The sequence below is a fragment of the Brassica napus genome, chromosome C3, assembly GCF_020379485.1.
Source record: "Brassica napus cultivar Da-Ae chromosome C3, Da-Ae, whole genome shotgun sequence".
In the NCBI taxonomy this organism is placed as follows: Eukaryota; Viridiplantae; Streptophyta; class Magnoliopsida; order Brassicales; family Brassicaceae; genus Brassica; species Brassica napus.
This window is the reverse complement of record NC_063446.1, coordinates 40,912,510-40,938,235: the sequence shown is the minus strand read 5'-3', so window position 1 is coordinate 40,938,235 and position 25,726 is coordinate 40,912,510. Positions and strand designations below refer to the sequence as shown.

Below are 25,726 nucleotides of genomic sequence, written 5' to 3'. Positions count from 1 at the left end.
CTTATATAAGTTGATGTGTTATCTAGATTGATGTGTTATTTATATGTATTGTCTTTTCTCATCTGTTTCTGTTTTTTGGCTTTTCAGGGGAACAAGTGACACACATACAGAAATGGAGGCAAGAAAACCAATTATTTGTGGCCTCTCAGCAGGAGGCATCATACCATCTCTCCCACGAGAAGATACAGACGATGATGTTGAGGATATCCCACCAACTGAAGCAGAAGTGGTGGAGATATCAGATGAAGAAGAAGACGATATCGTGGAGTTATCAAGCGATGAATACAGGAGAAGTATGGGGTACTTGATTAGGGTGGAGGAAGAAGAAGATGACATTGCACCTGAGTTCAGAAGGATGGTGCAAATGATGCATGAGGAAGAGAAGAGGCTGACAGAGGAGAGGTTCAAGGTGTTGAAGGCGGGAATCAAGCTAGAAGAAGGACAATCCTCTACGGGTGATGGTAAGAGGAAGAGAAGAGGCTGAGTCCGTGACCGTCTTTCTCTCACATGGATCAGCTTTGTTGTACTGAGTCCGTGACCGTGTCTGCATTGTCTTTGTCTTTGTGTCTGCATTGTCTTTGTTTCACATGTCTCTGCATTGTCTTTCTTTTTGCATTGTCTTTGTTTCACATGTCTTTGTTTCTTATGTCACATGGACTTGTAAGGACTTTTGTATTTTGTCTTTGCTCTCTTTCTAGTTCCCGTGACTGTCTTTGTATTAAAATCAATTTCAAGTAGTATAAAGCCTTCAAGCATCTCTCACTCTCTCGTTCACATATCACAACAAAACTAACCAACCAAGCTTTGTTCTCTCTTTCTCTCTAATTACCAAACGAAACAACCAAGCTTTGTTACCAAACCAAATCACATTCCCTATTCCCGTGTAAACCAAGCTTCATATCAACACTTATATTCCCTCTTCCCGTATTCTTACCAAACCCAAATCACATTCTCTGTTCTTACCAAACCAAGATCAAACCAAATCACAAACATGGCATCTTCTTCAGAAAATAATTTTGAAGATTCACTTGATGATTACTTTAATCAATATTTTAATCAAGCCTTTGAGACTTTATCCATGCGTCATCAAGAAGAAGGTAGGAAACAAAGAAAAAAACGGGCTTATATCGAAAGACATCGTGAAGAAGGGCACATACGTTTATGGAATGACTATTTCAGTGAAACGCCAACATATCCTGAAAATTTCTTCCGACGACGATTTAGAATGAACAAGCGATTGTTCATGCATATTGTTGATCGATTCTCCAATGAGGTTGAATTCTTTCAACAAACGCAAGATGCACTTGGAAGGAATAGTCTCTCTCCACTCCAGAAGTGTACAGCATCCATTCGTGTCTTGGCATATGGTACTGCGGCTGATGCTGTTGACGAATACCTCCGACTCGGTGAAACTACTACTCGGTCATGTGTGGAACATTTTGTGGAAGGCATAATATATTTATTCGGCGAGGAGTACCTAAGAAGACCAACACCGACTGATCTTCAACGTTTACTTGATGTTGGTGAGGCTCGTGGATTTCCCGGGATGGTAGGAAGCATCGATTGTATGCATTGGGAGTGGAAGAATTGTCCCACCGCTTGGAAAGGGCAATATTCACGTGGCTCGGGAAAACCAACAATCGTTTTGGAGGCGGTTGCTTCGTATGATCTATGGATATGGCATGCGTTTTTTGGACCTCCAGGTACCTTAAATGATATCAATGTTCTTGATCGTTCACCTGTTTTTGATGACATAATCAATGGTCAAGCTCCGCAAGTCACCTTCTATGTCAATGAAAGAGAGTATCACATGGCTTACTATCTCACCGACGGTATTTATCCGAAATGGGCTACTTTTATCCAATCAATTTCACTACCACAAGACCCAAAATCAGCTTTATTTGCTAAACAACAAGAAGCTGTCCGAAAAGATGTCGAGCGGGCTTTTGGAGTCTTGCAAGCTCGCTTTGCCATCGTTAAAAATCCGGCACTTTTTTGGGATAAAGTCAAAATTGGGAAGATTATGAGAGCATGTATCATACTCCATAACATGATAGTAGAAGACGAACGAGATGGATACACTCAATATAATCTTAAAGAGTTCCAACAAGAAGAAGGCACCGGAAGTTCACATGTCGATCTCGATTTTGATAGGGAAATGCCTACAAATATCGCCAATATGATGGATGCTCGAACTAGAATTCGTGATAACCCAATGCATGAACAACTAAAAGCTGATTTGGTTGAACATATGTGGACTAAATTCGGACATTTATGAAGACAACTGAGCTCGGATGTATCTTTCAAATTATTATCGTGATTTTTACTTATTTTGTTTTAATGTTTTGTATTAAATTAATGTTTAAAATATTTTATTTTAATATGTTTTATTTAATAATTATAATTAATCTTAAAAATAATTAAGTTTAATCATTTTTTTTTAAGAACCCCAAATTAAGAACTTACCATTAAAGTTACAAAAAAACGTGTCTCTTAAGTATAAACTCTTAACTTTCATTAATTACTAAAAAATCATTAAGACCCCAAAATTGGCTCTTGGGGTTAATGATGCTCTAAGACCATCATTAACGCAGGGGTTAATGACGCCTCTTAAGGCAAAATTTTAAAAAAATTAATAAAAAAAGAAGAAAAGCATAGACTCGCCTCTTCCGTAAGGCGTAGAAGGCCCGCCTCTTCGTTGACACGCGTCAAGCGTAGAGACGCTCTTTCTTCGGTTACGAACGCGTTCTCTCTCTCTCTCTCTCTCTCTCTCTCTCGAAAGCTCTCTCAAAATCTCTCTCTGCGAAAGGCGATTTGGTTCTCCTTCGGTGGCTCTCGTCGGCGCTGTCTCGGCGACGTCTCGTTCAGTGGCTCCGTCGGCGACCTCTCTCTCGCTGGTTCTCCTCGAGGCGTCGGAGCTCTCTCTCGGTTCCTCTCCTCAAATCGAAAGGTAAGCGGTTGTTCTGTTATTGGTTTTGCATGTCTTAGATTAAGCATTTTCTTGGTCTGATCGGTTGTTTTTCTTTGTAGTTTGTTGGTTTTGTCTCTCGGTGGGTCTTTTCCTCCAAGATTTCACTCGGTGGCTCATCTCAAATTGAAAGGTTAAGCAGTTCTTCTATGGATTTTGCATGTGAATGATTTAGAATCTGCATGCTCTGTTGATTCGAAGATTTTAATTGTTGTTTCTGATGTTTTTGATTCGGTATGTTTCGTTTTAAGATTGATGGATGAAGAACATTTTGTTTGAATAAGTTTGTTTCAATTAAGAACAAACTGTTTTAAGACAGATGGATCAGGAATGGTTAATGCTATGTAATAGATTGCATTATAATAGATTGATTACGCTTGATTTGTTAGTTGTTTGGCTTTTTGTATGAAATACTTTTTGTTTCTGTCTTTCTGTTTACATATAGCAGGATCAAGGTTCATCGACCAAAGGTTCAGAGCAAAATTAAGGTTAGTGTTACTCTGTTTTTTGGTTGTGGAAACTAATTGCTTTAAGTTCCGGTTTGAATTGAATCGAGTGTAATAAATGTGTTGGTTTGAGTTAGAAAATGGTTGTGTGATAAACAAAATTGATGGCTAGATAGAAAATGGTAATGTGATTAATAGAAGTGTAGTTTGTAGGTAAATGTCAACTCGTTTTTTCTCTGCCATCTAGCTAGAAGTGAATGTAGTAGATAAATGTGAACTTGTTTGTTGGTTGTCATCAATGCATCTGAAACTTCATTTCTTCTCTTCCTTCTCTGCAATCTATAAACATAAATTCCTCATTCACTTTCTTATCATCTCCTTCATCGTTCTTCATCATTCTCCTCCCTATGGATTCTCAAAGGCAATCTTCTAGCTTTTTAGACTTACTAACCAGTCAGTTACCTAATAATGAAAACCCATCTCAGTTACTGAGTTTTTCTCCTAGTCCAGCCAATGAAAACCCATCTCAGTTACTGAGTTTTTCACCTAGTCCAGCCAATGAAAACCCATCTCAGTTACCTAGTCCAGCTGTTGGAGGATATTCTTCACGTGCACAAACTGGTGAGGAGCGTAAGCAAAGGTGTAAGTGGTCAACAGCTGAAGATCTGGTCCTCATCAGTTCATGGCTTAACACCTCCAAGGATCCAGTAGTTGGGAATGAGCAAAAGGCAGGAACATTTTGGAAGAGGATTGCCTCTTATTATAATGCAAGTCCGAAGGTGGTTGGTTTCACTAAGAGAGAGCCAAGCCACTGTAAGCAAAGGTGGGGAAAGATAAATGAAGGTGTCTGCAAGTTTGTGGGGTCATATGACGCTGCATCCAAACAGAAGAGCAGTGGCCAGAATGAAGATGATGTTTTGAAGGCTGCACATGAAATTTTTTTCAACGACTACACGGTTAAGTTCACATTGGAGCATGCCTGGCGGGAGCTTAGGAATGATCAAAAATGGTGTGGGACTTATGGAAGTAGTCAACAAAGTTCTGGTGCAAAAAGAAAGAGGGTGGGGGAACAACAATCTTTTCAGTCATCAACATCTATGCCGAGTGTCAATGGAGAGGCTTCTCCAACAGCTAGGCCTATTGGCGTTAAGGCAGCAAAAGCCAACAAGGGTAAAAGGGCAGTGGGAGAAGAAGAGAAGATTCTGCAAGGGTTTCAGCAAATGTGGGAGCTCAAGCAGAAGGACTTGCAAGAACAGACCCAGTTACTGAATATGAAGGATAAGGTTAACAAGTCCAAACTGCTTGACAGTTTGCTTGCGAGAACAGAGCCACTTACTGAATTAGAAGTGGCTCTTAAGAATAAACTGATTAGTGAAATGTTAATGTAATCCTTTAACCTCGAGTGTTTTTATGTAAGATATTTCTAGTCAATGCTATCAATGTTGCTGTGAAATTGATGTGTTATATATATGTATTGTCTTATATAAGTTGATGTGTTATCTAGATTGATGTGTTATTTATATGTATTGTCTTTTCTCATCTGTTTCTGTTTTTGGCTTTTCAGGGGAACAAGTGACACACATACAGAAATGGAGGCAAGAAAACCAATTATTTGTGGCCTCTCAGCAGGAGGCATCATACCACCTCTCCCACGAGAAGATACAGACGATGATGTTGAGGATATCCCACCAACTGAAGCAGAAGTGGTGGAGATATCAGATGAAGAAGAAGACGATATCGTGGAGTTATCAAGCGATGAATACAGGAGAAGTATGGGGTACTTGATTAGGGTGGAGGAAGAAGAAGATGACATTGCACCTGAGTTCAGAAGGATGGTGCAAATGATGCATGAGGAAGAGAAGAGGCTGACAGAGGAGAGGTTCAAGGTGTTGAAGGCGGGAATCAAGCTAGAAGAAGGACAATCCTCTACGGGTGATGGTAAGAGGAAGAGAAGAGGCTGAGTCCGTGACCGTCTTTCTCTCACATGGATCAGCTTTGTTGTACTGAGTCCGTGACCGTGTCTGCATTGTCTTTGTCTTTGTGTCTGCATTGTCTTTGTTTCACATGTCTCTGCATTGTCTTTCTTTTTGCATTGTCTTTGTTTCACATGTCTTTGTTTCTTATGTCACATGGACTTGTAAGGACTTTTGTATTTTGTCTTTGCTCTCTTTCTAGTTCCCGTGACTGTCTTTGTATTAAAATCAATTTCAAGTAGTATAAAGCCTTCAAGCATCTCTCACTCTCTCGTTCACATATCACAACAAAACTAACCAACCAAGCTTTGTTCTCTCTTTCTCTCTAATTACCAAACGAAACAACCAAGCTTTGTTACCAAACCAAATCACATTCCCTATTCCCGTGTAAACCAAGCTTCATATCAACACTTATATTCCCTCTTCCCGTATTCTTACCAAACCCAAATCACATTCTCTGTTCTTACCAAACCAAGATCAAACCAAATCACAAACATGGCATCTTCTTCAGAAAATAATTTTGAAGATTCACTTGATGATTACTTTAATCAATATTTTAATCAAGCCTTTGAGACTTTATCCATGCGTCATCAAGAAGAAGGTAGGAAACAAAGAAAAAAACGGGCTTATATCGAAAGACATCGTGAAGAAGGGCACATACGTTTATGGAATGACTATTTCAGTGAAACGCCAACATATCCTGAAAATTTCTTCCGACGACGATTTAGAATGAACAAGCGATTGTTCATGCATATTGTTGATCGATTCTCCAATGAGGTTGAATTCTTTCAACAAACGCAAGATGCACTTGGAAGGAATAGTCTCTCTCCACTCCAGAAGTGTACAGCATCCATTCGTGTCTTGGCATATGGTACTGCGGCTGATGCTGTTGACGAATACCTCCGACTCGGTGAAACTACTACTCGGTCATGTGTGGAACATTTTGTGGAAGGCATAATATATTTATTCGGCGAGGAGTACCTAAGAAGACCAACACCGACTGATCTTCAACGTTTACTTGATGTTGGTGAGGCTCGTGGATTTCCCGGGATGGTAGGAAGCATCGATTGTATGCATTGGGAGTGGAAGAATTGTCCCACCGCTTGGAAAGGGCAATATTCACGTGGCTCGGGAAAACCAACAATCGTTTTGGAGGCGGTTGCTTCGTATGATCTATGGATATGGCATGCGTTTTTTGGACCTCCAGGTACCTTAAATGATATCAATGTTCTTGATCGTTCACCTGTTTTTGATGACATAATTAATGGTCAAGCTCCGCAAGTCACCTTCTATGTCAATGAAAGAGAGTATCACATGGCTTACTATCTCACCGACGGTATTTATCCGAAATGGGCTACTTTTATCCAATCAATTTCACTACCACAAGACCCAAAATCAGCTTTATTTGCTAAACAACAAGAAGCTGTCCGAAAAGATGTCGAGCGGGCTTTTGGAGTCTTGCAAGCTCGCTTTGCCATCGTTAAAAATCCGGCACTTTTTTGGGATAAAGTCAAAATTGGGAAGATTATGAGAGCATGTATCATACTCCATAACATGATAGTAGAAGACGAACGAGATGGATACACTCAATATAATCTTAAAGAGTTCCAACAAGAAGAAGACACCGGAAGTTCACATGTCGATCTCGATTTTGATAGGGAAATGCCTACAAATATCGCCAATATGATGGATGCTCGAACTAGAATTCGTGATAACCCAATGCATGAACAACTAAAAGCTGATTTGGTTGAACATATGTGGACTAAATTCGGACATTTATGAAGACAACTGAGCTCGGATGTATCTTTCAAATTATTATCGTGATTTTTACTTATTTTGTTTTAATGTTTTGTATTAAATTAATGTTTAAAATGTTTTATTTTAATATGTTTTATTTAATAATTATAATTAATCTTAAAAATAATTAAGTTTAATCATTTTTTTTAAGAACCCCAAATTAAGAACTTACCATTAAAGTTACAAAAAAACGTGTCTCTTAAGTATAAACTCTTAACTTTCATTAATTACTAAAAAATCATTAAGACCCCAAAATTGGCTCTTGGGATTAATGATGCTCTAATGCATGTGCCCAAATTGTCGTAAATCATCAAAATTTGAAATTACGAAAAAATAATGATGCTCTAATGCATGTGCCCAGATTGTCGTAAATCATCAAAATTTGAAATTACGAAAAAAGAGTTTTTTTTTTTTTTATCTGTACGTTATAAATAAATATAGAAAATAACGCACTACCATTTCAAATTTCAAAACTCGAAAAAACAAATCGGCGCGTCTGACATATATTTTAGGAGGGAAATAATAAAAAAAAGGAAAATAAAACACAGAGCAATAATAAAAACTCACTCACTCACTCACTCACTCTTATCTTGATTCTGTTCACTCATTTAAAAAAAAAACACTTACGTCCCCACTCTCTTCTCCGGATCTCAATCTCGGAGCCCTAGATCTCTCCTCTCCGTTTCCACACTCTTTCCACCGAAGATGCGTGAGATCCTTCACATCCAGGGAGGCCAGTGCGGTAACCAGATCGGTGCCAAGTTCTGGGAAGTCGTCTGCGCGGAGCACGGCATAGATCCAACCGGTAGATACACGGGAGACTCAGATCTGCAGCTCGAGCGCATCAACGTCTACTACAACGAAGCAAGCTGCGGGAGATTCGTCCCTCGCGCCGTCCTCATGGATCTGGAGCCTGGAACCATGGACAGTCTCAGATCTGGACCTTACGGTCAGACCTTCCGTCCCGATAACTTCGTCTTCGGGCAATCTGGAGCCGGTAACAACTGGGCCAAGGGGCATTACACTGAAGGAGCTGAGCTAATCGATTCAGTGCTCGATGTTGTTCGTAAGGAGGCTGAGAACTGTGACTGTCTTCAAGGTATATAGTAACTTCATCTTCTAGATCTATTCGATTTTTTTTGTTTTGGTTTGAAGAGAGTGATTTGGTTTTGCAGGGTTTCAGGTTTGCCATTCCTTGGGAGGAGGAACTGGATCTGGTATGGGAACGCTTCTGATCTCTAAGATCCGTGAAGAGTACCCAGATCGGATGATGCTTACCTTCTCAGTGTTTCCTTCCCCTAAGGTCTCTGATACCGTTGTTGAGCCTTACAACGCTACGCTCTCGGTTCATCAGCTTGTTGAGAACGCTGATGAGTGTATGGTTCTTGACAACGAGGCCTTGTATGATATCTGCTTCAGGACTCTCAAACTCACTACCCCTAGCTGTAAGATCTCATCATTTTATCCAATCTTGCTCTTCATTAATGCTTAGATTAGTGTGTTGCTCTCTATGCTTAAAATGGACTGTTGTAGATAGTTAGCATATCATTGTTTTGTATTCTGTTCTGGTCTGCAAGTTATATCACCTGATTGATGTTCATTCCAGTTATATTTGTGTGCTATTGATTTCATTAGTAACATCTTTGGTTTATTGGCTCTGTGTTTTTGTTAATATGCTTCCTCACTCGTTCGTTATTCTGTGTTCGTCTGTTTTGTTCACATATCCTTAATAAATACTCAAACTGCTACCTGTCATTCTTATTAGCACAATACATTGATGATTAATGATTGTGTTGTAGTAGTGATACTGATAGTGTACTGTTTGCTTTAATATATTGTTGTTTTAGCACGTTTTGGTGCCCATGTTGTATGTGTTTTTCTGGCTCTCATATTTGTTTCATTATCATGGGTGCAGTTGGTGATTTGAACCATTTGATCTCTGCCACTATGTCTGGTGTGACTTGCTGTCTGAGGTTCCCTGGTCAGCTCAACTCCGACCTCCGCAAGCTTGCTGTGAATCTTATCCCATTCCCACGTCTTCACTTCTTCATGGTGGGTTTTGCTCCTCTCACCTCAAGAGGATCTCAGCAGTACCGTTCCCTCACTGTCCCTGAACTCACCCAGCAGATGTGGGACTCCAAGAACATGATGTGTGCTGCAGACCCAAGACACGGTCGCTACCTCACAGCCTCCGCCATGTTCCGTGGCAAGATGAGCACAAAGGAAGTGGACGAGCAGATGCTGAACGTGCAGAACAAGAACTCATCCTACTTTGTGGAGTGGATCCCAAACAACGTGAAGTCAACAGTCTGTGACATCCCGCCAACTGGTCTGAAGATGGCGTCAACTTTCATTGGAAACTCGACTTCGATCCAGGAGATGTTTAGGCGTGTGAGTGAGCAGTTCACGGCTATGTTCAGGAGGAAGGCTTTCTTGCATTGGTACACAGGGGAAGGAATGGACGAGATGGAGTTCACAGAAGCGGAGAGCAACATGAACGATCTGGTTTCGGAGTACCAACAATACCAGGATGCAACAGCAGATGAGGAAGGTGAGTACGAGGATGAGGAAGAAGGAGAATACCAACAGGAGGAAGAGTACTGAGGAGTTATTACGTCAACGTCACACCTCCCTTTAAAAAATTTAGTCTTTTGGTACTTTATGAAAAAAGAAAAGAAAACCTCAATTACCGGTTGCAGGTTTATTCGGTTTGTATGGACAATTCTCTAGGATCTTCTCTTTTAATTTGTGGACTATTATTTCTCTACTCTATGTTCTTAATTTCGGTTTGGTTATCGTTTGAATATTTGCCTTTACATGGCTGTTATCGTTTTTATTACTTGTTTAGTAGGTCAAATTTATCTTGTTATTTTCAAAAATAAAAAAAATTATCTTGTTTAAATTGGGGTGCGAAACCATCTGTTATTAACATCAATATTCACCCAAGTAACTGTTAAAATTTACTCCTCCGTTTTTAATGGTATGTAATTTTGCTTAAAAGCACAAATATTTAGAAAATTGTTATTTAAAATAATATATCATTTAACCAATTAATTCAATCAATTATTAAAAATCTAACATTATTTCATTGGTGACGCAAATAAATGAAAAAGATGCATTGAAATATGTAAACTACTTATGTTGTGAAACAAATTTTTTTTTTGCTAAAACTACTTAGATTTAGAAACAGAGGGAATATTAGTTAATATTTTTCAACTAGCATATACAAAAAATCAATAAAACAAGTCTCCGATTATTTGGTTAGGTTTTAATATTGACTTATATTGAAATATTACGACGACAGTAGCGATTAGTGTTAACGGAATCAGTAGATTTGGTGAGAGTAAACATTTGTTTTTAACGCATCGAGACAAAGCAAATACAGAAACGACAGAGTTTCAGATAACGTTCCACTCGCTCACTTGCGTCTCAGGTACAGATTCGGTAAACGAATCGCTGTCATTGACCCATTGCCGACTTAAAACAGTAGCGAGTAGGTGTACAAACTGTACTCGCGAGTGTTAGTATATTCAATCTTAGACACAGATGATTTTTGAATAATGTCTCCTCTCGCAACGGGTCTCCTCACTCTTCTCTGTGCACAACCCTCCAAGAGTAGAGACAGAATTTCAAAAATCGCTCCATTCACTTAGTTCGAAAAGAAGAGGGAAAAAAAAGAAAGATAAAAAAAAAAAAAGAATTCTTTTGAGGAAAAACAAAAGTAAAGATTATTCATGATGAGTAGTAGTCCTCACACCCAACCACTAAAATCTCTCTCTCTCTTCCACCTCTTAGCTCATTTGGGGATATCTTTTTTTTTTTTTTACCTTTTGTGTTCTCTTCTCCTTGGAATCAAGCTTAAGAACCTCCTTCTAATTTAGAATCAGAGAAATGGGTTTCTTGAATTGGGCTCTCTCATTAATTTCTGCAGCTACCGTTTTCGTTTCATGCTCTTTTGCTCTCAGTCTCGATGGTTAGTAGTATACACTTTCTCTCTTTAAGTCTTTGCCCCTTTTTCTTTTTGGTTGGTGAGAAATCTGAGATTTGAGATTTTGATCGTGTAGGGTATGCTCTTTTGGAGCTGAAAAGCGGATTCAACGATACGAGGAACTCACTAGAAAACTGGAGAGATTCAGACGAGTCTCCTTGTTCTTGGACTGGTGTCTCCTGTAATCCTCAGGACCAAAGAGTCGTTTCTATGTAAACAATGCTCTCTCTACTCTTATCACATTCTCACTCTCCATCTTCTCTTCTTTTGATCTGAACTGTTTGTATTTTTTTCTCTCTGGATGATGATGCAGAAACTTACCTTACATGCAACTAGGAGGGATAATATCTCCTAGCATTGGGAAACTTAGTAGATTGCAAAGACTGTGAGTGGCTAGATTTGTTTTTTTAGTACTAAAGCTTCCGTCTTTTAAGTTGTATAGTAGTTTGTTTAATTCATTCAAAAAAACCGGGTTCTGAGTAATGTAGGGCACTTCATCAAAACAGCTTACACGGAACAATTCCTGATGAAATCACTAATTGCACTGAGCTCAGAGCTATGTAAGTCACCATTTTTCTTCACACATTGAGAGTGTTGAGCCATAAACATTTGGTGTCATCTGTTTAAACATTCTTTCAGGTACTTGAGGGGTAACTTTCTTCAAGGCGAGATTCCACCGAGTATCGGCAACCTCACGTTTCTTACTATCTTGTAAGATTCAAAACCAAAACTCTATTAGCCTTTTTGATTTTTTTCATGTTTGATCAATTCCAAAGAGTTTCTGATGGTTTGAGTGCTTTTTTTTTTTTTAATTTTTGCAGGGATCTATCAAGCAATACACTCAAGGGTGCTATTCCTTCTTCAATGAGTCGTCTTACACGTTTACGCTCCTTGTAAGTACACACAACAAGCCTTGTGTGGAAGCTTGTGTCTTGTTCTTGAACTCTTTGTTTGATTCAGGAACATGTCAGCCAACTTTCTCTCTGGGGAGATTCCAGATATCGGAGTGCTCAGCAGATTCGGACCTGAATCGTGAGAGTTTCTCTTCTTTTAGTTGTGCTGAATGTTATGTTAGAATAGGAGGATGTTATATTCTGACTATGGTTTTTTGTGTCTGTATATGGGTTAGATTCACTGGTAACTTGGACCTCTGTGGATCGCAAATTCACAAGCCATGTAGATCATCAATGGGCTTCCCTGTTGTTCTTCCTCACGCAGTAACTGATGATGAATCAGGCAAGTTTCTTAATACTTACTAAACCTACTCTTTTTGTTTCTTGAGTTTCCCTCCCTTTGGCTAAACTTTTCTTGATTTCTCTCCACAGATCCTCCAAAGAGATCGTCACGCTTGATCAAAGGCATCTTGATCGGAGCAATGTCTACAATGGCGGTTGCATTCATCATCATCTTTGTGTTCCTTTGGGTTTGGATGCTCTCAAAGAAGGAAAGAACAGTAAAGAAGTACACTGAAGTCAAGAAACAAAAAGAACCATCAGAAACAAGCAAAAAGCTGATTACATTCCACGGTGATCTTCCATACTCCTCGACCGAGCTGATCGAGAAGCTGGAGTCTCTTGACGAAGAAGACATTGTTGGTTCAGGAGGGTTTGGCACCGTCTACCGAATGGTGATGAACGATCTTGGAACTTTTGCTGTCAAGAAGATAGACAGGAGTAGACAAGGATCAGACCGAGTTTTTGAGCGAGAGGTTGAGATTTTAGGAAGTGTCAAACACATCAATCTAGTGAACCTGCGTGGATACTGCCGCTTGCCTACTTCAAGACTTCTCATCTATGATTATCTAACTCTTGGCAGCTTAGACCATCTCCTCCACGGTAAGTAATACACATATCTTCTCTTTGATCTCAGCCTATGATTCATACTGATCTTTGTTTTGTTTTTTTTTGTCTCGCAAGAACGAGATCAAGAAGACGGTTTGTTGAACTGGAACGCTAGATTGAGAGTAGCTCTAGGTTCAGCGAGGGGGTTGGCCTATTTGCACCATGATTGTAGCCCTAAGATAGTTCACCGTGACATAAAGTCAAGCAACATTCTACTCAATGATAAGCTAGAGCCTCGAGTCTCGGACTTTGGACTTGCGAAGCTTCTTGTTGACGAAGAGGCTCACGTTACCACCGTGGTAGCTGGCACCTTTGGCTATCTTGCTCCAGGTCCTTTGTTCTCTCTGCTATATCTACTTTCTGATGAATCTTTGACAAAAAGTTTCTAACTTTTGTTATATGTTTTGGAAACAGAGTATCTGCAGAACGGTAGAGCAACGGAGAAGTCTGATGTCTACAGCTTTGGAGTTCTTTTGCTCGAGCTCGTTACCGGAAAGAGACCAACAGACACGACATTCGTTAAAAGAGGCTTAAACGTTGTCGGATGGGTAAAAGACAAAACGAAGAACTGCTCTGTTTTTGCTTTTTTAGGGTTCTAACTAAAATGTTCTTTCTTTCTTTCTTTTAGATGAACACTTTGTTGAAAGAGGATAGATTAGAGGATGTAATGGACAAGAGATGTGCTGACGTGGACGAAGACTCTGCTGAGGCATTGATTGAGATAGCTGCGAGGTGCACAGCTGCCAACCCTGAGGACCGGCCGGCCATGAATCAGGTGGTTCAGTTACTTGAGCAAGAAGTAATGTCGCCATCTTCTGCTATCGATTACTACGATGATTCCCATTCTGATTACTGTTAGTGGGTATGCTCCGGTTTGATTTATTATCTGCTTTCCATTATGATTGTGGTTTTGCACCGAGGGACTCTGTTTGTAAATTATAATTTGAAGGATGGTGCATTATTCTTGTGCACGTTAATGTTTAGTAATGAAATGTTCCATTTTGCGACATTGTAAGCAGAAGACAAGGTCTGCAATTTTATTTTATGCTATTTAGCCTATTCTTCATAATTTTTTAAAAAGGAATTTAGATACCTGAATGAAGAGAATTATATGTATTTAAAAATTGGTGTTAAAAAAAACGTATTAAAAAATTGGTATTTTCAGCAAAAATATATATTACAAATTTGATCTTATAACAGAAAAGAAATAAAGAAAAAAAAATGTATGAGACTAGACAATGTTTTTGATTTTTCTTTTGTGGGATATTTTAATGTTGTCCTCTGAATATTGACCTTTTGTTTATGTAATATAGCCTATTCTTCATAAATTTTTTTGAAAATATACATACTTGAATGAGGAGAATTTTGTGTATGGTATTTGCCCGCAAAAATCGCAATTTAAAATGATCATATATGAGAAAATGCAGAGATTTAATTAAAGAAAAAATGTATGAGACTAGACAAAGTTGTGATTTTTCCTTTGTGGGATATTTTAATGTTATCCTCTCTGAATATTTGACCTTTCGTTTAATGGAAGGGTCTTTCGTCTATCTTCCAAGCCCCATCCACCCCCTAAAAGGGCAAAGCTTTTTTTTTTTTTTGCCCTATACGCTTTGCAAGTTGCTACACACGTATATACAATACACGATATTATGTCGTAATGTAATTGATAATATGATACTAATTTACATATAGATGTATAAATACAAGAGACCACTGATGTCATTAGCACTTTCGTTAAGTACAGTAATCAACTTTTGAAAGATTTCTATTGTTTTACATAACTATAATCAAATTAAGTAGTAATGGTAGCCTAATGAAAATTCAACTTCCACTAGATATGTTTTTGACCTAACAATCCTGGTTTCACATAGCGATTGAAGCTCTCAGAAGTCAGTTTGGGCTTCACTTTGAGATCTAATATTTATAGAAAATGTATAAAACAATTTTAATGAATTATTTGCAAATTGTACTCTAAAATTATTATTTTTAAAATTACGACCATGACAGTGAACTCATTCATACCATTATATATGTATATGTATATTCATAAATAATTAAAAGGCTAGTATGAAAAAAGTTAAGAATATGCTAATCTACCTATGTATGTATTTGTACACATACGCAGATACGTGCTGCGTGCATATATAAATAGAGATGGTAAAGATTGCCTGTCTCCTATTGGTGAAGGGGACAGAGAAGAAGAGTATTTTAGCCTTTTTCTTGTGATATTTTTCTAGATTTTGAGCGGTCTTAATTATCTTTATTTCTCCACCTCAGATTACCATGTCCACGGCTCCGGTGAAGCCACTAACTCCGGTTCGCTTACATCCTATTCGCCAGAACCTCACTAGTACGACGACTTTGAAATCTCAGGCAATGCTCACCGCCGTTCCGAGCAAGCATATTATCGGGTGTTCTACTTATAATAGATGCTTTGAATTTAAATCTTGGAGCCAAATGAGAAATCCAGCGTTTTTAAGCCACCGTCGGCGAGTTAGCACGGTGGTGGCTTCGGCGGGAAACATGACTGCACCGTCGTCTTGGGAGTCTTGGATGCCAGATAAGAAGGCGGCGGCAACAACTCTATTGCTGAGTGATGTCATTTGGCCCGCAGCTGGTAAGTTGACTTTTTAAAGAAACGTATATGCTAATTGATAATCAGTGATTAAGATCATAATTTGTATTGTCTAATGATCATAACTCATAAGGACTACTAATACGTTTTTTCATCTTTGTGTTTATCTAAATTTGATGCCCTTTTGTTTCTAATTCAGAAGAACCACAACAGGCGATTAGGGTATAAAAGTTGAAAACAAAAAACTAAGGAAGAGAGAAGAGGTACACATAAAAAGAATATAAAATTAATAATTAATGGACAATATTAATTCCTGTCTGACCCAAAAGATGAGGAGATATTATAGTAAAAAATACGGAGAGAGAGCGAGAGACATTGTGGCTCTTCCTACGGCCAAATGGTCATTTATATAACATGCATTTCCAATTTCACCAATTTATCGATTTTTTTGGTCAAACACCAATTTATCGAATATACCTTGATATTAAGTTATGTTTTTTTCAGGATAAATGTGAAGAAATTAGCTTAAGCAAGAAATCTAGATAAATTTAACTGGTTGGAAGAAAACTATTCCCTGTAAAATAGCGTATGAGAAAGAATTATACCTAAATATATTATGTGATCCTCTAATTGAAGTAAATACTTGAATCGTGAAACAGATATGGTATAGTCAAACTAATGTTTATTTCTCGAGGATCCTAGTTGTTTTGTAGTCAAAACCCTATGCTGACAGATAGGTCTACCTATTATTCAAAGGTTATAGCTGACTTCTACCAACACATATGAAATCATGTGTGTCTCAGCTAGAGTTGTATAGATACATCTCTGGTTTGAGCTTTAATCTGAATTTCAAACGGATATCCAATGGTAATTGTGACTGTATAGTTAAAAATGTTACCATTACAACATTTTTCAAAAAAAAGTATTTCTGGAACAATTTGATTTTTCTTGAAAGTTAATGGTTCTTAACTAATCATGTTTGTGACAAAAAAAAAACTAATCATCTTTTTTTTTTTGTGAATAGGAGCGTTTGCGGCGATGGCAATATTGGGAAGAATGGATCAAATGTTATCTCCAAAAGGGATCACAATGTCAGTTGCACCACTTGGTGCGGTCTGCGCCATTCTTTTCACCACTCCATCTGCTCCTGCTGCTCGGGTAATCCTTAAACACATGTTACATATATAGTAGCAATCTAATTATACATGTGGTTGAACGAAAACGCTTCTTTGTCTTTTTCCGTGAATGCAAAACGCAAATTCATACCAAAGTCAATTAACTTTTAGGGTTTAAATGTTTACATTTAAGTTCTATATTCACAAACTAGTTTAAGAAATTCCCCACTTTCACTTTTCTATGGAATAAAGAGATCCATTATTTTCTTTTTTTATTGTTTAAATTAAGAAAGAAAACATATTCCACCTAATTACTTTCATGTATTTTGGTAATCAGTCACAAAACCTATTTGTGCCATCACATCATGTTATTAGTTCATAGAGATGTGATCACATCACATCATTTGAAAAAGGAACTTTAAATGATGGTTCATAATATTGTCGTTATTTTAGTTATTTTAAACAATTTAATGATTTTGTCTTTTTATTACATTTTCAGAAATACAATATGTTTTTAGCTCAAATAGCCTGTGCTGCGATTGGAGTGGTAGCGTTCTCCGTATTCGGTCCAGGTTGGCTCGCCCGGAGTGTTGCCCTCGCCGCTTCTATCGCTTTTATGGTCATTGCTCGTGCCAATCACCCTCCTGGTAAATTATATTCTATTTGTCTCTATATAATTTCTAAAATGGATTTTTTTTACCACAATAAATAAAAAAAATTCAAACCTTTTTCCAGTTTCATAGAGTGACGAAAATTAATAAAATGAAACTGAGCAACCTAATATATTGAATGATGTAATTTTAATATTTTAATGGATTAAAGATGGTAAGTTAAAAAATACCATGTGATTTTTAGCCCATGTTTTAAACTATATGAAATTATGAATCAAAACTAAAGCCCATAAAGAAACAAAACCAGAGTCCAATCACCCATACCCAATTGTCCATACAGCTGACAAAAGTAATATAATCTGCCCCCGCAACTTTTAGATACACTAAGAGCAACTCCTACAATAAGAAATCATATAAGTTTGTTTCTAAATTTTTTTTTAAAAAAAATTATAGTTAGTCAATTATATTTTATTTTTAAGTCAACAAAAATACTAATTTTCTCTTACATTTTTTGTCTGATAAGTTAACCCTTTAAGTTTAGAATTTTTGTTTTCTCATTTTTAATTTTATTATTTTTTTCTTTTTCTTAAATACTTAGATACCCTCTTCATATTCATGTTGGAGATGCTCTAAGAAATAACCAAAACTCTTAGATCATATAGATACATCCCTTCATGTACTCTTCACAACGTTCTCTCTCTTTTTAATCGAAATCAGATGCTATCAATTCTTCCTTTTTCCTTGCTAATGAACTTACTTACTGTGACAAAAGTCATAGTTAATCACTTAATTGTGTTCGTTAATTAATCTGATTAATTTATAAACAAATAAAAACTACAGCGGCGAGCCTACCACTAATGTTCATAGATGGAGCAAAGTTTCATGACTTGAATTTATGGTACGCATTGTTCCCAGGGGCAGCCGCATGTGTCATTCTATGCCTGCTCGTAAGTTTTCACGCTCTTTTCTCTAAGTTTATATTTAATCTTCTAATTTCTTCCCAATAGCAAAATTAAGCAATGGCTAGCGGTAAATATTTTGGTTAATTATAAGGTTTAACGTGATTAAATTTTGGTCTCTTTGCAGCAATCGATCATATGCTACTTGAAGGAAAACATAAAATTTTGATGAATCCTCAAGCGACACATATGGTCGAATGATATATATAAATAAATGTACAAATACACATATTGATGGAACCATTGTGAATGTATTTGATTCATCTATGTATACCCTTGTACGTATCAATACGTTCATTCAGAATATGAAGTTCACTTTCTTTCTTTTTAGTTATCATCTGATGACATTTAACGTATCACAAAATAGACGGGTTAGTTCCTTTGTTTCTTTATACTTTAGTATTTACTTGGCACTCCACGCAAGGTTTAAACTGAGTATATTTTGATTATTGTTGTCAACTATAGATATATACGACAGGTAGAACCAAAACTACGTTACGTATAACTTGAATCGTGTTAAATTTTTATTAATCATGTGTAAATTTCATTTTAGACTCTTAGTGGTGGACTATTTTGCACATGTTTGGACGGCTATCGTGGAGATGTTGAGTTTCTAAATATGGATATATGAAAACCTAGTTTGTTTGGGAAATTATGTATACTGATTAATTAATATATGCTCTTTTTTTTGCATTCCACTATGTAACTGAGCGTACTTGTAAGAATGAAAGATTATACAAAATTTTCCAGAAATTTATGTGCAATAAGAAAACTAAAAGATTATTTGATGATTCATCTTTATTCAGATGAATCCATATAATTTCTGTACATGTCTTTTTTTTTTTGACCCAAAAAGTATTTTCAACCGGATGATCGCCTTTAATATTTTGAATTTTACACCAAAACACAGATGGTCCAGTTGATAGATGTACATGTGTTAGTCAGTCTTTCACCCACTGAAAGAAAATGGAGTTGGTGGAAAGTTGAAATGTGAGAGCTAAACTCTATGAGTGTTTAGAGTGTTGTAGTAACATCTAGAGATTATAGAGTTGTATGGGTAAGAAGAAAGGGTGGGGGCCTTTCGTAAATTGCGGGACAAACTAGGCAACCACCCAAATTGGATGATTGTGGAAGATCGATGGTTATACTTATCATATTATCGTACCGATTGATAAAATTTTGATCCTGTCAAAAATTTATCATCCACAGAAAGCGTTTTATGAAGGGTGGTGGAGTGTGGTTGTTGCAGCAGGGGTGGTGGTGGCCCAAAAGTGATATACCCAATCTCATGGGGATTTACCAAAGCATACAACTTTGTCTTATGCACATGTTAAAATTAAGCATGGACGAACCGATTTGGTTTAGGCAAAGCTGACCCTAATGTTTTTGCCTTAAACATATATAAGAATTTAACGAAAATTGGAAACTTTTATTTATATATTACTTCTTACAAAATTAGAAGCAAATCAATCTTTCATTTCGTTATGTTATAACCGGCTTTGGGTTTGTCGACCGGCTAGTGTTCCTATAACGTTGGAAAAAAAAGTTAAGAATAATTTTGCAAACTAACGCTGTAGATATGAAGCCACATCGATTTTGATTTATCTGAATATTTGTTATTTGCATATAAATCAGTTTGCATGATCTTGGTGTTCATTTGAATTTACGTTTTTGTTTCATATATACATATGCTTACTAATAATGTATGGTTCTGTTTGGCGAAAAATTGCAATTTAAGATGTAAATTTACCAAGCTAAAATCATCTCATTAACTTTTGGTTGGATTTACATTTACTTCACATTGATTTGGTTTGTTATTCCACTCCCAATCATACAAAGGTACCCAGTCATGCATGCAGTATATACAGTGAGAAATATTATTGGGTCAAAACGTGAATGAAACAAGAATATCGTTATCACAAGAGTTAAATGCTGTCGACAACTTGCATATGATATATTCATATCAATTGTTCTTTCAGTATTATAATAACAAAGCCGAATTTCTATTTTGGCGTATGAACCAATAAGATTTGAGAAATGGTCGAGTCCTTCTCACCGCCTCTTATGTACAACATGATCATTCACTATCAAACCGATATCTTATCAACCGGTTTAAAATTTAGGATTCTCCAATTACTTCTAACCAAATTCAACTTTTCAAATTTTCGAAAAGATAAGATACTACGATGGCAATTCCACAAGATATTTGTTTATAGCTTGTGAAAGCGAAACAAAATGCTAAACCATGCATGGTCCGTGGGACATATCAATGGTTAAGCATGTTGACTCAATTGTTAAGGAATCTCAATCCCATAGACTCGCCATTTGTTATTAACTTGGCAACATTATAAGTTTTTATTCTATAGTTTTTTTAGTTAACATGAAATCACTAAACAACCCATATATAATTAGTTAATTAGTTCACGTTTGTATATACATTATTATTATCTCAATCCATCTCTATTTAGTGTAAGGTACTCTAACCTTAGCCCAGTTGATTACGAGTGTAATTTTTTTGTTTGTGCTAAATTTTTGGATTTTACGAGTAAAGCTGATGCGTCTTTTATTCAGTTTACGTTATTGAAAATTTGTAAACAAAAGGAGCTAAAAAATCGGCTAAGTTAACTTGTAGGATATGTAAGGTGTGCCTTGTTAATGAGGAAAGAAACATACCATAGAAATACAAAAAAAAAAGAGTCAACATCAAAGACAGTAACACCAAGTACGTCTAGTCTCTAGAGTTTTCGCTTGTTCGTAATAACCACACACCAAAATTTTCTCCTTAACTTCTACTCTCTCTCTCTATAAATGTCCACACACTACTGCCATTAATCATATGCTCACTTTCATTCTCCAAAACAGCTGTTACTTAATGACCATGTCTCTAGAGATTCAACAAATGGTGAGTTCTAGTTATCTCTCCATCTTTCAAATCCAACTAAAACTTCAGATAGTGTTGGCTAGATTTGCTATGATTATGCTAATCATGTAGGATGAAGCAAACCGGTTAAGCGTGTGGAATGGATACGTAGATTGGCGAAATAGACCAGCGTTGCGTGGCTACCATGGTGGTATGCTTGCTGCCTCATTTGTCTTGGGTAAGTCATTCTAAAACTTATATATTTGGTCATAACTCGTTGATCATATGGTTGAATACATTTATAACCAACCACAAATTCATTCACAACATCAATTTTGTAAGGTGTATTAATGGGGATTATATATTTATGTATGTCCATATTTAGTTGTGGAAGTTTTGGAGAACCTTGCGTTCTTGGCAAACGCGAGCAATCTAGTATTGTATCTGTCAACAAAGATGGGCTTTTCGCCGTCAGGAGCCGCAAACGCAGTAACTGCTTTCATGGGAACGGCGTTTTTCTTGGCCCTTCTTGGTGGATTTTTAGCAGATGCTTTCTTCACCACTTTCCATATCTATCTAGTCAGCGCCGCCATCGAATTCTTGGTTAGATTTTTTTTCATTAATATCAACTACTTAGATAATTACATTAAAAATTTAAAACCTAGATTACTATACCTAACACCAGGTCATGTGAAATGGACTTTAGCAAAGAATGTTATCAATATATATTAAATATAGATTAAAAAAGTAGACACTGTGAGTAGGTAATCTCATTATTTGTAATTTTGTATGGTCTAGTTAGTTTTACAAATCCACTATCTTAAGTGTCATTAGTGCATTCATACAAAAATTTAAACTCTAAAATGGTTTTGTACGACAATGTGTGTATGTGTGTTATATACTAGCTATAAGAAATAGTTTAATAATCTTAGATACTTGTTTGAAATTAAAATATTTTGATCAAATCTTTAATACTAATTTCCGGAGCATACAGGGCTTATTGGTACTAACGGTCCAAGCACACGAGCACTCCACGGAGCCATGGGCTCGTGTAGTTCTCTACGTGGGTCTATACTTAGTAGCTCTCGGCGTTGGAGGTATAAAAGGCTCGTTGCCCCCTCACGGAGCGGAACAGTTTGACGAAACAACACCGAGTGGGAGGAGACAAAGATCCTTCTTCTTCAACTACTTCATTTTTAGCCTCTCGTGCGGTGCCTTAATAGCGGTCACGGTCGTGGTCTGGCTCGAAGACAACAAAGGCTGGTCTTATGGGTTCGGTGTTTCCACGGCCGCGATCTTGATCTCGGTTCCGGTTTTCTTGGCCGGTTCCCGCTTTTATCGCCTCAAGGTTCCTAGTGGAAGTCCCATCACGACTCTATTCAAGGTCTTAACCGCTGCTTTATACGCTAAGTATAAGAAAAGAACTTCAAGAAACGTAGTTACGTGTCATACAAGAAACGAATGCAAAGACAATATAGCCAAGGGAAATGGCGAGAGAGATGGATCGTTCCTCGATGAAGCTGTGAGAGAGCGTGACTCCTTACCTAGACCGCTCCGTTGCACGGAGGAACAAGTGAAAGATGTGAAGATAGTCATCAAGACACTACCAATTTTCATGTCTACCATTATGCTTAACTGCTGTCTAGCTCAGCTCTCGACGTTCTCTATCCAGCAAGCTTCGACCATGAACACGAAGCTCGGGTCATTAACCGTCCCACCTGCGGCATTGCCTGTATTCCCAGTCGTCTTCACAATGATCTTAGCTCCAACGTACAACCACCTCCTCCTCCCTCTCGCTAGAAAAACAACCAAAACCGAAACAGGCGTAACCCATCTCCAACGCATTGGAACAGGACTCGTCCTCTCTGTAGTCGCAATGGCGGTAGCAGCCTTGGTCGAAATGAAACGCAAGCTTGTTGTTAAAGAAGTTACTTGCTGCTCAAGCATCAACGCATCTTCTTCTTATTCTTCGCCGCTTCCTATAACGTTTCTTTGGATAGCTTTGCAATATGTGTTTCTTGGATCAGCGGATCTCTTCACTTTAGCAGGTATGATGGAGTTTTTCTTCACCGAAGCTCCTTCAACGATGCGTTCCCTAGCGACCTCGCTCTCTTGGACGTCTCTTGCGATGGGATATTACTTGAGCTCTGTTCTCGTCTCGGCGGTTAATTTCTTCACGGGTTTGAACCAAGACACTCCATGGCTTTTGGGGAAGAATCTGAACGAGTACCACCTCGAGAGATTTTACTGGCTCATGTGTGTGCTTAGTGGGATTAATTTCTTGAATTATCTCTTTTGGGCTAGGCGTTATGCGTACCGGTCCAACCAAAGCTAGCATGTGTATTGAGCTTGTTATATAGGGTACCTTGTTATCTGTTAACTAGTAATCCATTATGGCTAGGGTATGGTTTCTTACTTTCTTGGAGAAGAAGTTATTATGATGCTAGAGTAATTTTTACGGTCACGATTATAAGTTTAATTAGCATTAATCTTATATTGTCCATGGAAATGTGATTAATATAATTATTAAAACATAATGGTAGTACACACATATATGTGGTTAGAAAAAAAAGGCAGTATACATACATTTGCTACGTTTATCAATACTAGGGTACTTAAACCTGTGAGCGTGATCTCTAATCAGCTTTGGACAAAGATGAAGGATGCAGCTCCAAACTAGAGAAGGATTATTGTACGTAGTCTGATAAACAGCCACTACCACTACAAGAAAACAGCGTAATTCTAACGGACATTCTGAAGGAAAATGAGATCCTCAGAATATTCCGACGAATTTCCAAGGAAATTTCGAAAAAACCCAAAATTTGGGTTTCCTCGGAATTTCCTCGGAAAATACCGATGAAATACCGAGGAAATTATATTCCTCGGAAAAAACCGACGAATATCCGAGGATATATTATAGCCGTTAGAGAGCCGTTGGGGGATTTTAAAAATTCCGAGGAAAGAGTCGTTGCCTCGGGATTCCGTCGGAATTTCCTCGGTACTGTCATCTATAAATACCCGCACCTCCATCCTCTTCATTCACTCCATTTCTTCATCCTCTCACATACTATATTTACACACAAATTTGATTGAAAAAAGCATGTCCTCTTCAAATTATTATCATTCTTGGATCGATCGACCTCATTTGGATCCGAACACGAGATTGCTTACGGAAGAATACCAACGAGGTATAACCGAACTCATGGGGTTAGTTCAACGACAACCGGAAGCAGAAACGGGTATGTTAAGATGTCCTTGCGTTAATTGTAAAAATAAAAAGATTATTAAAGAGTGGGATGTTTGGACTCATCTATATTTGAATGGGTTTACAAGAAGTTACAAAATTTGGTATCATCATGGAGAAACTGATTATGAATATGGTAGTACTAGCGAACCTCAGCCTGCGGTTAGGTTAGAAGAACCAATTAGAATGGATGTAGATTATGGTGTAGGTACTGAGCAGATGGTAAATGATCATTTTAGAGGGGAAGATTTACCCAATGCAGAAGCTATGAGATTTTATGATATGTTGGATGCTGGAAAGCAACCCTTGTACGAAGGTTGCAGAGATGGTCTTTCAGCTTTATCATCTGCAACAAGACTGATGGGTATTAAAACAGATTATAATTTGGCTTAAGACTGTGTGGATGCGATTGCTGATTTTGTAAAAGGTATTCTACCTGAGGATAATGTAGCCCCTGGTTCATACTACGAGGTTCAGAAACTGGTAGCTGGTCTTGGTTTATCGTATCAGGTAATAGATGTATGCAGCGATAACTGCATGATTTATTGGAGGGCGGATGAACAGCGGGTTACATGCAAATTTTGTGGAAAGGCTCGTTATAAAGATACAAGTAGAAGAGTTCCAGTGCCATTTAAAAGGATGTGGTATTTGCCTTTGATGGAAAGGTTGCAGAGGTTGTATCAGCCTGAACGCACAGCGCAACCAATGAGATGGCATGTGGAGCATTCAACAAATGGTGAGATTAGACATCCTTCAGATGCAAAAGCGTGGAAGCATTTCCAATTAAAATATCCCGACTTTGTGTATGAGAGAAGAAATGTATACCTTGGATTATGTACTGATGGTTTCAGCCAGTTTGGCAAGAGTGGAAGACAATATTCTCTATGGCCAGTCATTCTTACACCATACAACTTACCGCCAAACTTGTGCTTGCGACGAGAGTTTTTGTTTCTTTCCATTCTTGTTCCCAGACCAGAGCATCCTAAGAGATCACTTGATGTGTTTCTTCAGCCACTAATATATGAGTTGCAACAACTATGGGCTCAAGGTGCTGAAACATACGATGTTTCATGTAAAGAAAACTTTCAAATGCGGGCAGTACTTATGTGGACAATAAGTGATTTTCCAGCATATGGTATGTTATCTGGATGGACAACGCATGGAAGGCTATCATGTCCATATTGTCAAGATAACACTGATGCTTTCCAACTAAAACACGGAAGGAAAACATGTTGGTTTGACTGTCACAGGAGATTCCTACCACCTGATCATCCATATCGTAGGAGTAGAAATTTGTTTACGAAGAACAAGAGGGTGTTTGACAGTCCACCTCCGGAAATTTGTGG

The 25,726-nt window shown here is 37.7% G+C and overlaps 6 protein-coding genes across 7 annotated transcripts; all 6 read left to right on the top strand.

Moving 5' to 3' along the window:
- The first annotated feature begins 250 nt into the window (after positions 1 to 250).
- Positions 251 to 2,307, top strand: LOC125583574 (putative nuclease HARBI1). The gene has a single exon (XM_048750739.1). It carries the CDS (start codon positions 992 to 994, stop codon positions 2,276 to 2,278), a length of 1,287 nt encoding a protein of 428 aa, XP_048606696.1. The 5' UTR covers positions 251 to 991; the 3' UTR covers positions 2,279 to 2,307.
- A 455-nt stretch (positions 2,308 to 2,762) lies between these two features.
- Positions 2,763 to 7,923, top strand: LOC125583575. The gene is made up of 4 exons (XM_048750740.1): positions 2,763 to 2,950; positions 3,031 to 3,101; positions 3,417 to 3,456; positions 4,979 to 7,923. The coding sequence occupies exon 4, from the start codon at positions 5,004 to 5,006 to the stop codon at positions 5,373 to 5,375; it is 372 nt and encodes a 123-aa protein (XP_048606697.1). The 5' UTR covers positions 2,763 to 2,950; positions 3,031 to 3,101; positions 3,417 to 3,456; positions 4,979 to 5,003; the 3' UTR covers positions 5,376 to 7,923.
- On the top strand, positions 7,813 to 10,086 carry LOC106424884 (tubulin beta-2 chain). Its single transcript, XM_048750738.1, has 3 exons — positions 7,813 to 8,283; positions 8,360 to 8,629; positions 9,100 to 10,086. Exons 1-3 carry the CDS (start codon positions 7,890 to 7,892, stop codon positions 9,786 to 9,788), a joined length of 1,353 nt encoding a protein of 450 aa, XP_048606695.1. The 5' UTR covers positions 7,813 to 7,889; the 3' UTR covers positions 9,789 to 10,086.
- An 833-nt stretch (positions 10,087 to 10,919) lies between these two features.
- LOC106424905 (LRR receptor-like serine/threonine-protein kinase FEI 2) lies at positions 10,920 to 14,082 on the top strand. The gene is made up of 12 exons (XM_048750737.1): positions 10,920 to 11,157; positions 11,249 to 11,384; positions 11,486 to 11,557; positions 11,661 to 11,732; positions 11,812 to 11,883; positions 11,994 to 12,065; positions 12,133 to 12,204; positions 12,302 to 12,408; positions 12,498 to 13,007; positions 13,089 to 13,343; positions 13,428 to 13,561; positions 13,642 to 14,082. The coding sequence occupies exons 1-12, from the start codon at positions 11,076 to 11,078 to the stop codon at positions 13,870 to 13,872; spliced, it is 1,815 nt and encodes a 604-aa protein (XP_048606694.1). The 5' UTR covers positions 10,920 to 11,075; the 3' UTR covers positions 13,873 to 14,082.
- A 991-nt stretch (positions 14,083 to 15,073) lies between these two features.
- BNAC03G51530D lies at positions 15,074 to 18,606 on the top strand. 2 transcript variants are annotated; one of them, XM_013865639.3, is made up of 6 exons: positions 15,074 to 15,219; positions 15,294 to 15,633; positions 16,616 to 16,749; positions 17,206 to 17,353; positions 18,158 to 18,264; positions 18,404 to 18,606. In XM_013865639.3, the coding sequence occupies exons 2-6, from the start codon at positions 15,300 to 15,302 to the stop codon at positions 18,443 to 18,445; spliced, it is 765 nt and encodes a 254-aa protein (XP_013721093.1). In that variant the 5' UTR covers positions 15,074 to 15,219; positions 15,294 to 15,299; the 3' UTR covers positions 18,446 to 18,606. The 2 variants fall into 2 exon arrangements, with proteins under 2 accessions (XP_013721093.1, XP_048606693.1); XM_048750736.1 differs by having other exon boundaries at positions 15,081 to 15,173.
- Positions 18,607 to 21,019: 2,413 nt separating this feature from the next.
- Positions 21,020 to 23,615, top strand: LOC106424857 (protein NRT1/ PTR FAMILY 4.7). The gene is made up of 4 exons (XM_013865605.3): positions 21,020 to 21,178; positions 21,269 to 21,374; positions 21,522 to 21,739; positions 22,131 to 23,615. The coding sequence occupies exons 1-4, from the start codon at positions 21,113 to 21,115 to the stop codon at positions 23,469 to 23,471; spliced, it is 1,731 nt and encodes a 576-aa protein (XP_013721059.3). The 5' UTR covers positions 21,020 to 21,112; the 3' UTR covers positions 23,472 to 23,615.
- The last annotated feature ends 2,111 nt before the right edge of the window (positions 23,616 to 25,726 follow it).

What these genes read in the sequence shown, in the direction of transcription:
- LOC106424884 (XM_048750738.1), top strand. Translation starts at nt 7,890, where the DNA reads ATGCGTGAGATCCTTCACATCCAGGGAGGCCAGTGCGGTAACCAGATC. An exon ending in GAACTGTGACTGTCTTCAAG is followed by an intron (nt 8,284 to 8,359) that starts GTATATAGTAAC and finishes TTGGTTTTGCAG; the next exon opens with GGTTTCAGGTTTGCCATTCC. An exon ending in CAAACTCACTACCCCTAGCT is followed by an intron (nt 8,630 to 9,099) that starts GTAAGATCTCAT and finishes TCATGGGTGCAG; the next exon opens with TTGGTGATTTGAACCATTTG.
- LOC106424905 (XM_048750737.1), top strand. Translation starts at nt 11,076, where the DNA reads ATGGGTTTCTTGAATTGGGCTCTCTCATTAATTTCTGCAGCTACCGTT. An exon ending in GACCAAAGAGTCGTTTCTAT is followed by an intron (nt 11,385 to 11,485) that starts GTAAACAATGCT and finishes ATGATGATGCAG; the next exon opens with AAACTTACCTTACATGCAAC. An exon ending in TGCACTGAGCTCAGAGCTAT is followed by an intron (nt 11,733 to 11,811) that starts GTAAGTCACCAT and finishes ACATTCTTTCAG; the next exon opens with GTACTTGAGGGGTAACTTTC.
- LOC125583575 (XM_048750740.1), top strand. Translation starts at nt 5,004, where the DNA reads ATGGAGGCAAGAAAACCAATTATTTGTGGCCTCTCAGCAGGAGGCATC.
- LOC106424857 (XM_013865605.3), top strand. Translation starts at nt 21,113, where the DNA reads ATGCTCACTTTCATTCTCCAAAACAGCTGTTACTTAATGACCATGTCT. An exon ending in CTCTAGAGATTCAACAAATG is followed by an intron (nt 21,179 to 21,268) that starts GTGAGTTCTAGT and finishes CTAATCATGTAG; the next exon opens with GATGAAGCAAACCGGTTAAG. An exon ending in GCGCCGCCATCGAATTCTTG is followed by an intron (nt 21,740 to 22,130) that starts GTTAGATTTTTT and finishes CGGAGCATACAG; the next exon opens with GGCTTATTGGTACTAACGGT.
- LOC125583574 (XM_048750739.1), top strand. Translation starts at nt 992, where the DNA reads ATGGCATCTTCTTCAGAAAATAATTTTGAAGATTCACTTGATGATTAC.
- BNAC03G51530D (XM_048750736.1), top strand. An exon ending in CATCTGCTCCTGCTGCTCGG is followed by an intron (nt 16,750 to 17,205) that starts GTAATCCTTAAA and finishes TTACATTTTCAG; the next exon opens with AAATACAATATGTTTTTAGC. An exon ending in TCGTGCCAATCACCCTCCTG is followed by an intron (nt 17,354 to 18,157) that starts GTAAATTATATT and finishes TAAAAACTACAG; the next exon opens with CGGCGAGCCTACCACTAATG.